Here is a 12,096-nt window from a genome sequence, read left to right as displayed (position 1 = left end):
TGATATACCCCATAGCGATCCTGGCCAGGGTTTCTAGCTCAGGTATCTTGATTTTACTAAGAAGTGGCCTGAAAATTGCCTATGAATAACTTAGAACCTGAAGCTAGTTTCAAAAAGAAAACAAAACAATGACTTCATCAGTTTTGGCTAGGTTTCAACGAAATGAGATTCAAAGAACAAAACTAGACAAAGGACTAGACTTTCTTTGGTGTCATCATTTTTACTGGGAATTTTCTTGCCTTCTCTTGTGCTTTTTTCAGCAGAGTAATTGTTGGCAGGAACCACAGGGTCTGATGCAACCTTCATATTTTGTCCATGAACATTGCTTACAAAGATTCAGATTTCCCAGGTTAGCTTTGTTTTCAAAGGCTATGAATAGTCACTGCCAAAACTGAAACGATACATTTCATAGGAAGCCAGCCCTTAAATGCAGTAGTTTTAATGATCTGTCACAAAAAGAATGGGAGATATATATATATATTTTAAACTGTATTGTAGTGATGTCTGAAGCATCTTTTTCAGATCTGCCTGTCTAATATGTTCATAAGTCATGTCATAAATACAATTCATTACACTATGAAATCTGGATGTGATTATTTTGCCAAAGATTTCATGTATTAGACATTATAGATATCTGTTCAGCTCCTTATGTTGTATGTGAAGCTACGAGTGGCCTGGATTTGGCTCAGTGGTTTGAGTACAAGGCAAAAGCAATTGCTGAAATTAGGAAATCTGAAAAATCCCGAAGTTGGTAGCAAAAATATTTAAAAAACAAGAAAAAAATGTGGAATATTGACAGGGTAGGGGGAAGGAAGGAATGAATTGATATCTGAAATAGATTAAAACCACAGAGTAAAGATTGGGGCTCCTGTATCACTGGCTGACAAGCGGCCCCCACTTCCCACACATGCTTCTCCTTTGTCTACCTCTCCCACATCTTGCCCCCTCACTTTTCCTTTCTACTTTTTAAGCTCCCTCTCACTTTTCTGACCCAGTCCAATGGAATCAATCTGAAATCTGAGTCCTCTTGTTGCCTTGATTACATTCCTTTCTGTGCTTATTCGTCTTTCTGTTTAAATTATAAACTCCTTTCTTTATACAAACATATATTGCTCCCAGGAAAACAGATCTGAACTCAGTTGTCATCCAAATTCTGATATAACGTAAATGATAATTTCAGCCCTTTGATATCCCTTTGTGATGTTCCTTTTAGGCTCCTGCTTTTGAACACAGCTCAAACATAAAGCAGGTGGAGTTGGCATGTGAATCAAGAGCTGCCACAATCTCTTTGTGTTCTTTGAAGATGCCAAAACAGAATAGGGAGATGAGAATTCACTTGCTCTCCAGCAGTCAGGAAGTGTGTGGAAGGAAGGGGTTGCATTGTGTTGAATCAGTGAGAAGCATACAGTAACCATGGATTGACATCCTGACATTGTGGTGTTTGTGTCTTGGCATTGCATCAACACCTAGCGATAATGAGTTGTAAGAACAGCCTGTCAAAACTCAGCCTAAGGACATCACTCTGCCTATTTTACAGATAGTGTTTTAGTTCCTTGTTATGAAAATGAAGCCATGCATGGTTGAATAGCACTAGTCCAAAATATTGCTTCTAGCTTTACCTCTAACTTCTACTATTTATTATCCCTACCTTCTCCTCTATTTGCTATGGCGGAAGGGAACCGTATGGTATCCATATGAACTCTGGTGTCCTCCCTCTTTTTTAGTCTTGTAGTTATGGTAAATGAGAGGTGACAGACAAGCCCAAGCCAAATTCTGTTCTCATTTACACCCATGCAAATTTGGGGAATTTCTCTGGAATGACAGTAAGTAAGGGTATTTTCTAACAGTACTTGCTTGATGTTTTTAGAAGCTCTCACCTGTGGGATTTTACAGAGGCTAAACTCTTGAAGTGTTACATTAACTGTAATTTTAAATTTTCATTTTCTTATTTCATCATGTTATTGCTTAAACAAACTAGACTCAAACTAGAAGTATCCCAGGTTAAGAATAATATGAAATGTATTATCATAATTTTGATTTACTGTCACTGTAAGGTGTAGCACCGGACTGTGCTGAAAAGCATTGCTGGGAATGATCAGTGAATTGCCCAGTGCACTTTGCAAAAGCCCCTAGTGCTGATCTATAAGGGAACCACTTATTTTAGAAGTTGTTTGTAAACTACAGATAAGCCAGAGACATCTCTAGGTTGCTGTTTCCTATAGTGAAAATAAAAATAATAAAAATAAGATACTGATGAAGTAGTTTGCTAATGCAGTACCAACTCATCCAGATTCATATGACAAAATGGTGTCAGGAAGATATTTTTGAGGGCACTGGAGTGAATTCATACCATTCTCATGTATGTTTTAATCTGTAGTATCATGTAATGCACTTGCAGTTTCATTAGTTTTTTTCAGGGGAGGTTCAGTTCTCTGATAATGTTGAAGCACAGTTCAGGATTAGTATTGTTAACTAATACCTAGTAATAAGTTCCAGGAGTTCAGCTGACACATCACAATCTTTCAGCCTTATATCCAATGAAAACAAATCTTTGTTAAAATCAGTCTCACATCTGGCATGTATGTGTAGTTGGAATTCTTGGAAGAATATCCTCTCAGTCTGGCATATGGACTGTTTGAGACTGGACATACTTCCAAGCGAAGTCTTCGGTGAGAGATTATTTGACACACAAACTCCTTTGTCAGTACTTTACCAAAGTTCTTTTTGAATAAATCAATATTCATCTCCTTTCCTGTCATTGTAGTTTAATATTAACATCATTGTTTGGGTGCAATGTTTTATAGAGAAAAAAAATTATTTTAGAATATTTCAAACTTCGTTAACAAGGCATTTCTTGTATTTTGTATTTCACCTCTATATGCTGAGGCTCTGTATGGGAGGAAGTATTGCACTGTCTCCTTAGAACTAGAACTATATAATTGTTACCAATTTGAAGTATGTTTTATTTCAACAAACTAAGCTTTACTTTTTCCCTTGAGGTGAAGATCTTTTTGTAATTATAGTAAAGGACAAAATTCTGGTGTTTCCTAACAGTCTTGCTCTTTCTGAGAAATACTAAACAATTGATTAGACAATTTTTTATTTTTTTTGTATAAGTAGCAATATAATACATCTGTCATCACTCAGACATATGAACTGATGAATCAGTGCAGTGCTTTGAAATCCTTAAGTGAAAAAAGTTATTGAAAAAAAAATTTAAGTGTCAGACATCTCTTTATAGTAATTTAAAAGGTATAGATTCCTTTAGAAGTTAGTTCTTATTACAGAACCAGACTTTAGAAGTGAATGTACAATATACTGTCATAAAAAATAGCATTTTTAAATTATTCTCATGTATCAGTTGTGTTATTACTGGGATGTGGTTAATATCTGTTTCCTGTATTGTAAGCAATGGATTAAGGAACATAAATTGTTTTAATACACACAGTAGAACACTGCAGTGTGACATATTTAAGAGTTGGACTCGATGATCCTTGTGGGTCCCTTCCAACTCAGGATATTCTGTGATTCTGTGATATTTGTTGTAGCAGATCCATCCCTGAAATAAGCCTACCTGAACAGGTTCTAATTCTCAGATAACTTTATTAAAAATGCAGATGGTTCGCATTTTCTTTTTTTTTTTCTTTTTTCTTTTTTTAATAAATTATTTTCTGTGGTTTGTTTTTAGGACTGCCCTTCAGATGTTGGTGATTTTAGAGCACAACAGTGTTCAGCCTACAATGATGTCAAATACCAGGGACATTTTTATGAGTGGATCCCTGTTTATAATGATCCTACTGCACCATGTGCCCTGAAGTGTCAAGCTCTGGGAAAGAACTTGATTGTGGAGCTTGCCCCAAAAGTTCTAGATGGTACTCGTTGCAATATCGAATCCTTGGATATGTGCATCAGTGGAATATGCCAGGTATGTTTGTAGTGGAAATCCGAACATGGCCTTTGTTCTGTGGCATTTTGCACATGAAGTGGCCACTTGTTTTTTTGTTTGTTTTGATTGTTTATTTGTTTGTTTTTCATCTTTATGTAGCAGTTTTCTTTGGAAGTATTTGCAAGTACTGCCACCTGGATTGTAAATAACTTACCTTTCTCTTGCACACAGAAGTTCTTGACTGTCTTATCCACTGATATTTTTATATACAAATAACAGGTCAATAACATTCACTCATTCTTGTATTTGTATTGCAATTTTTAGTCACGTAAAAGTTACTGAAACTAGTTAAAACACAACCTTTGGTATGTCTGCCAGGGTATGATGAAATTACATAGCCTTCAGATTCATTTTACTCCTTCTCTAAGTCTTTTATCACATGAATTCTGTTATGGAAAAAAATTAATATTTTACAGGCTCCAGCCCAGAATGGCAGTTGGGTGTGTGGGAGTGTGTATGTCTGCCTGTTACATGTGTTACTCTTGCCTCTTCATTTTGTTAAGAAGTTCCTAATCCATGCAATGAATATGACTACGGTAGTATTTTTTTTCCACAAGGTGCATTCCAAAGATCTGAATCTTAAATTCCTATCATACACTTGTAATTTCTAGATTTCGTTGCTAGCGGGGAGGTTCTGCCTCTGATAAAAACATTAAAAATAAACAAGGCTTGCTCAGCTGCCAAACTCTTGCTTTACATGCTTGCATCATACTTGTTGTCCTTTGATGGAAGAGGGAGTCTCAGGCCTTCAAGATGCAGCCTCTTATGATGGATATTCACCTAAGTCCAATAATTGGGTCAGAAGCTCACTGTCAGAACAACAGTGATAACCTTGAGGCAAAGAGAGTCAGCAGCGTAAGATCCCAGTATTTTGTGCTGCCTTATTAACTGGAGAACAGAAATGTGTGAGGAAGGGCAGCACCATAGTTCTTTGGTTCTCTTGGCTTGAATATCATCATTTTTCATCTGTCCCAGTTTTAGTTCTAGCCAGCTGATATTCATTCAGCATTGTGCCTAGTTCTACCCAGTCCTACCCAGACTTCTCTCCTTGTCTGCCTAGTCTCCAAATCACCACCTTTTCTGCTTCAGCTGAAAGACAGGCTTCAGGCAGTTGGAAGCGGTTATGAGACTTATCCTTGCACAGACACAGTCAATGTACAAATGTGCTCTGCATGCTGGGTTTGTAAGAGGCCTTTATAAGTGATATTAATAGCTTAACATAATGGCTTTTTGAACCAATTTCAGACTCAGTAACTTGGAACGAGTTATTCTGAGCTCTACCCAGGGTGGTAACCATTATTATACAGGGTGAAGTTGTGATAGAATTATTTGATTTTTAGTGTATTTTTACTGGGAATCTACCTTTCCATCTACAGTCGTTATTAGAGTTATGCTATCAACTTCAGTTGGTGTTAAAAGAAAAAAGCGCTATAATCGAGGCTTTGATCATGTCTCACTAGCAAAGAAATATTGTAATCTTAAGTTTTATAAACAAAACTATCTTAATAGAATGGATATGTTATTGCAATTGGTTTCCTTTCTCTGCATCTGTTGTTATGTTAAATGCCTAAAATGAATGTGGCTCAAAAATGCAGTATGCAATCTGGAGAGCAAAATAGCCCCATTACTGGGAAAAATTTGATGTTTGGCAGAAGACTGGTGTGCAGATTACAGCAACATTAATATATGATCTGGACCTTGGTGTGTGTTTTGTGACTTCTATGTATACTGCACTTCCAATACCAGTCATGCCAGCATACAATGCATCTGCTGCCTCTGAAATAGAAGAAGAATTCCTTATGGTTTTGCCCTTCAAGAGACAGCATTTGTCAATAGTATTTCACAGTGGTATCCAACAGCATTCTTTACCCTGTGTGTTTAGATAGGATACAGCTCTATAAACAATGGAAGCACTTGCAAAATAATACATTTCTTTTGCAATATTCTTAGTGATGTCTCCTCTTTTAATATCAACTTTCACCCTGGAGGTTACCAAAGAATTTTGTAGATGATACATCTACGTAAGCCTTTGCTGTTTTTGTCTATTGCAGCACAGAAGTGTGTTGAATATAATGTAGCTTATGTAGTCTTTTTTTTTGTTTGAGAATTTGACTCAGTGATGAGGGGTTTGCATTGTCTCCCACAGTGACCTTGAACATCCAGAATCTTTAATACATAGCATAAAATTCACTTTGGCTAGGGTAGAACCAGATTTATGAAGAACAGTTGAAAGATATATTGAGAAGGGTTGCCTTAAATGTTTCTTATTAGTATTTTTCAGTATTCCTGTATGTATATTTGACATCAAATATTTAGAATCTTAAATAATCAGTTTTTAGAATAACCCAAGTAGTGGCTCAAGAACTTAATCATTTCAGAAACAAGCACTAGAGCTCTTTTGCACTGCTAACGAGAATTATTTTTTTCTCCGTCTATTCCTTTTAATATTATTATTATTTTAATTGCAGAAAAATATTTTTCAATGTGAGAGAACATCTTTTGGAAAAAAAAATCCAAGGTTATGACATGCTGTTACTTATGTGATTTTACTCATTTACACTTTAATCTAAGATCATAAGCGCTGAGGTGCTTTCTCTGCATTTACTTTAAGCCACTGGCTATTGATGAGGTATTTTTGCACTGATTCTTTTTTTTTTTTTTTTTAAGTCTAGATTTGTTGGTTTAGAATTGGAAAATTTTAGCAAGGTGTATCTATGTCTGTATCAAGACCTTTAAGTACTTAGAGGTCTTACAACAATACTTTTTTTTTTTTTTAAGTGGTTCTGCTGTGTTATGGTTTAACCCGGCCGGCAGCTAAACACCACACAGCCGTTCGCTCACCCTCCCCTCTCCCTCTCTGGGATGGGGGAGAGAAACGGGAAAGTGAAGCCTGTGAGTTGAGATAAAGACAGTTTATTAAGACAGGGAAATAATAATAACAACAACAACAACAACAACAACAATAATAATAATAATAATAATAGTATTAATAATAATAATGTGTACGAAACAAGTGATGCACAATGCAATTGCTCACTACCCGTTGACCGATGCCCAGCCTATCCCCGAGCAGCCGGCCCCGCACCCCGGCCAGCCACCCCTATATATTGTTTAGCATGACGCCAGATGGTATGGAATACCCCTTTGGCCAGTTTGGGTCAGCTGTCATGGGTCAGTCCCCTCCCAGCTCCTGCTGCACCCCCAGCCTGCCCGCTGGCGGGACAGAGCGAGAAGCTGAAAAGTCCTTGGCTTGGTGTAAGCACTGCTCTGCAACAATTAAAACATCAGCATGTTATCAGCGCTGTTCTCATCCTAACCCAAAACATAGCATCCTACCAGCTACTAGGAGGAAAATTAACTCTGTCCTAACTGAAACCAGGACATGCTGTTATCAACATTAGGAGTTTTATTTACCAATGACCTTTAAAGATGATAGTCATTTGAATAACCATTTTGTCTTTGTGGACTGTTTTGGGGGCAGAGTGTAAAGGTTGCTTTCTTGTGAAAGGGAGTGCAGAGGGGGGTACTTCCTCAGAAATTGACACCAACTGCTGTTAAGTTTGAGAGACAGCAAAAAAAATGTGATTCTCCAGGATTGTTGCTATAAGATCCGTCTGTTGGGTTCTGTCATATATTTGGCACAGCCTGCAAATAACTTGGCAAGTGTTTTTACAGTTAACTCATCTAAATAAACATGTCATCCTGCTGATGTGGATATCTTTGCTTTTATGCCTCAGAGCACCAAAGAGTTAGTATAAGGAGACTGGCTTGCCCAAGTCCTTTTGCAACCAGCGCTGGTTTTGCTCATTTATTGTCTCAGAAAGCTGGCAGGTTTTATAAGATCTCAGCTTCCGCTGCCACGGGCATGGTTGCACTTTCCTCTGTTTCCTTATTCTTGGTAAGGTAGGCTTACTTTAGAGGCTGTATCACTAAGCTCACCTCTTGGATTCTTGTTCAGTCAATCTTTTGGGCAGAGCATGAATTTACAAGGGTGTTAAGTTCATATTTTTGAGCTTCAGTTCTGATTCTTTGCACTTCCCTTAACAAGTAGACTCAAACCAAAGAACATTGTCAAAGAAAATCAGCAGACAACAACACTGCTCTCTGGATGAGAGTTTTGAGGCTTCAGCGAAAGTAAAATCTAAAGGCGGAGGAGGAGGAAAAAGTTTATTGGGAAACTTAGTAAGGTATTTTGGGGTTGTTCAAGGCTCAATTGAGCCAAGCAATTTAATCATTATTTATTTATTTTTAAGTCTGCTACTGCCTTGCTTGTGTTACCAAAGCAAATATCTGGGTCTGTTGTGTTAAATGTGGACAGGTCAAAACTTCACTGCCAGGAGGATTTTCACACTTAACTTCTGATATTTTTTCTAGTCTCTGCACAACTCCCAACACATTTTTTCATACATATTCCTGCTGTGCCCATCTGGATGTGGGTGGAGACGTTTAAAAACATCTGTATGTCAGACACATGTGTGGGCAACATTTACCCAGTTGCTCCATCTGCCTCGGGGCCCTGCCTCTCCTTGTTTGTTTTTTTTTTTTTGTTTGTTTGTTTTTAATACTTTCTTTTCTTTTTTTTTTTTTTTTCCTACCAAAATGCAAAATGGGGTCTTACTTGTTTCAGTACCTAAAATGGTTACACTGATAATTTTCCTAATCTGGAGTAATGTGTTTGGACAATAAATACATGCATCACCCAAGAACTCTGGAATCCTGAGGAGCAGCCTGAGTACTTTTGTCCTAGGCTGTCACAATTAGGTCAAAGATGATGTAAATCCTGTGGTGAACTTTCCATTTAGTGTCAGCAAGCTGTTTGTGTTCCCAAAAAGCAGACACTACACTATGCTTTGTAGCATATGGCATAAATTTAGCTGACATCAGAACACATCCCATATGTCAAGTGGAGTGCCATTGACTTCTGCCATGCTGCTTATTTTCTGTCACATGTCACGATATGCCAAGTAGGTATCTCACACACTTGCTGCCAAAGCACTCTTACTCTTGATGTAAATATCTGTCAGTTTTCATTGAAAACAGTTGCTGTAAGCCTTTGGTAGTCTGCACGTTTTTTCATGATTTTTCATGAGCTCTGCTCATGCTTAAAACATAAAATCATAGCACATTAGTAATTTCTTCTGATTCTGACTCCCTGTGTTTTAAGAGTTGTTTTCACAAAGTGCTAGCTTAAGGTGTTTTGTATGCTTTCCCTGTGAGTTCCTGTGGATACTTCTTTTTGCTTGTGTGTTAAAGGGCTTCCCAAAATGCGCAAGAGGTTTGGTGTTCAGATACTTAGTAAGGATGTTTCTATCCAGAATTACCACAGACTTCCCAGTAAAAACCACAGGAAATGGTAAAGAATTTCATCTCATTTAGAAATATATGTAGGAAATGAATCTACATAGTTGTCTGTAGCTAGTTTCTAATTTTTTATTATTGTAATGAATAATGAGGCATCGAAGAATATCTTATGCTTTAAGGAGGGATTTGATTCCTTAAAAATATAGAAATTTCTCTTATGTTCCTTCCTGAATTTACTCTAGCATTTAATTGAATGTTAGAAGTTAAATAGCTATCTAGATATAAATCTTCTAATTTTTACTCTTTGGAGTAATCATGCTGAAGGTGATGTGTTACTCAATATAACCTTACCCTAAGACGTTGAAATAGCTAATCATTGAATAACAGTTTACACAGTATATTATGGGAAAAAAAAAATCTCCACATCACATTTTTTGCCTTTCATCTTTTTAGCCTTCAAACCTCAACTCATGGGAGGAATTGATTTTGAAGTAGCTTTTCGTTAAGTCTTTTATACTTATACCCTTTCCTGGGTATTGTTAAGTAGCCAACAGACAGTGTAATTATGTACAAAAGTACGTGGGAGCATGGAGAGATCCCAGTGCAGAGACCCATACCCTGGCTACATATTTCTGCAGGCACTAGAGCTGGACTTTATCCAGAGCGACTATGGGAATTACTCATGGAGATCCAATAAATCTTTCTGGCCTGAAGATCTATGTACCAAAATCTCCATATAGCTACACACGTGTGACATCTCATAAACCTGTCCTCTGTGACTTGCCAATGCCACCCTCTGTCATGGAAATTGGCATTTCCTCTCCCACGGAGGCTCTCAGCACTGCCCAAGCCAGCAGATTGCACAGGCACACTCTAAGAGCTCATTCAAACCCCTCTAATGTGACAGCCAAGCCAACCTCAGCGTAGTGGCTCACTTGAGATGACATTGTTGCTGACTCAATGGAGAGCTTTTGTGGCACATAATGGTAAGATGCATTGAAAAAATCATTTGGAATCCCTTGCTTGTAGTTTACAGCTGTTCACTGCTGCTAGAAACTGTCATCTCTTTTTAGACCTTTTATTTTTCTCCACACCACTGTTTCTTATGGAGAAATACAGCTGATGGGGATTTCTTACTGTCTGTGTTTATCCTTTCTTGTCAGATAAGTGGTGGGTTATTTCTGATCTCCAGTTTCTTATCTGTGTGTTTTGTTTTTTTTTTTTTAAGTGAAGCTCTTCGCCAAGTTTTGTTTTGTTTTAGTGAGCTTTGTACAAATATGATTTTATTTCCCAACCTAGCAAGGTCCTACAGCATGTGAACAATAATAAAGTCAGTAGGATAATTCAGGATTTGGTTATCTTATTGAACTAGATAACTTGCCTTAGAACTAGAGCTTGCCTTGAACTTGTTGAACTAGAACTTGCCTTAGTAACCTTCAAATTCCCCAGAGCTAGCTTCACCTTCCTATAGCAAGGGAGACTTGGCTGGGCCCAGTCAGAAAGACAAAGTAATCTGATTCCATATATTGATTTCTTTTCAAAAGCATTCTCACAAGCAAGAAGCCTAATGGGAATTTGTGTCCTACCCTCTGTGTGTATGTGTATTTTCTAAAATGGAAACAGTGTGGGAAAGGGTACTTACTCTCCTGCTGGGTGGTCCTATGATCTCTCAGCTGCCCTAGCATGTGACAGATCCTGTAGTAAGAGTTAAATGTTTTGGGAACACTTTGTTTTATTTGATGGAAGTGGATTTGCAGAATTGTGGAACACTCCTTAGCCTCTTGCCTTCAGATATAAAAATGTTTGCAGAAATATGTGGAAAGTCTTTTTAGGAGCCCTTTAGTATGCAATGAATTTTATGCACTGTATTTTTTATTTTTTATTGCTTTACATTCTTTTTCTCTGTATTGAGGGCTGGGGAATTTAAACATCATGGTATGTCTCCTCATGCCCATCATTCTGACTTATTTTATGCCTCTGTTCTGAGCTTTGGATTTTGACATGCTTTATCTTTACTCCCTGCTTTCTCATCCACAAACAACTGAAAACACGGAAGAAATTTTCTTGCTCCCAAGAAAATGAAGTGATGGGCTGGGATATACACTGTCAGAGTACATGCTCAAGGTCCCTGAAGGGGCTGTAATCTGTTTCTTAAAATATGCTGACACACCGGTCAGCTTGTCTGGGCTGCTACTGATCTGCACTGGCTTGCTGGCAGAGACGCAGGACCCTGTGCTACAATCAAACCTTCGTTAGGTTGAGAGTAGACATAACTGAAGAGTTATGAGACAGGACTGTGTGAGGAAAAAATCAGACCAATTAAATATTCAGGGAGGATAAGGCAAATTCTACCTTAAATAGAAAGTATTCTACTTTTTTTTTTAAAAAAAAAAAAAGTGACTTTTTGAATTAGAGGGATATCCTGGTATCTATCCCTCTGTTATTCAGAATCACTTGTAGATGATGATCATGGGAAAGAGTGGGAGTTACTACTTTATATTCTCTCCATGGACATATTTTATCTGTGTAGAAATAAACTACAAGCTGAAGTTATCGCAAAGCAAAGGATGTGAGCGTAGACTTCAAAGTAAATGAATAGATGGGCTTTGAATGATAGCCTCTGGATTTTACAGCACAGCAAAGATGCATGGAAAATACTAAGACAGAGCAGGATTTTCCCATGATGAATTTTATACTTATGTTTTTATTACCATAAATTCCCATAGCCATATTTAAAGTTATTTGTTGTATGGATGCAGACATTCCTAACATCTGCCTGCACTGTGATTCTGTGGCAAGACAAGTAGAGCAGGAGAAAATGCAACAAATATCTGACACTGATGCAACAA

The 12,096-nt window shown here is 37.5% G+C and overlaps 1 protein-coding gene across 10 annotated transcripts in view; it reads left to right on the top strand.

Annotated features, from left to right (window-relative positions):
• Positions 1 to 12,096, top strand: part of ADAMTSL3 (ADAMTS like 3) — a 202,564-nt gene that overhangs the window by 102,672 nt on the left and 87,796 nt on the right. For all 10 annotated transcript variants that reach the window (XR_007166140.2, XM_048071863.2, XM_067003899.1 and 7 more), the window contains one exon: positions 3,689 to 3,925. Coding sequence is in view for 9 of the 10 variants with exons in the window: in XM_048071863.2 (XP_047927820.2) it covers positions 3,689 to 3,925 (237 nt within the window). In the remaining variant the exon portion in view is untranslated. The remainder of the gene's footprint in view (positions 1 to 3,688; positions 3,926 to 12,096) is intronic.

This window comes from Anser cygnoides, chromosome 11, assembly GCF_040182565.1.
Source record: "Anser cygnoides isolate HZ-2024a breed goose chromosome 11, Taihu_goose_T2T_genome, whole genome shotgun sequence".
In the NCBI taxonomy this organism is placed as follows: Eukaryota; Metazoa; Chordata; class Aves; order Anseriformes; family Anatidae; genus Anser; species Anser cygnoides.
Note: the sequence above shows the minus strand (reverse complement) of the source record. Positions and strands in the feature narration are given on the sequence as shown.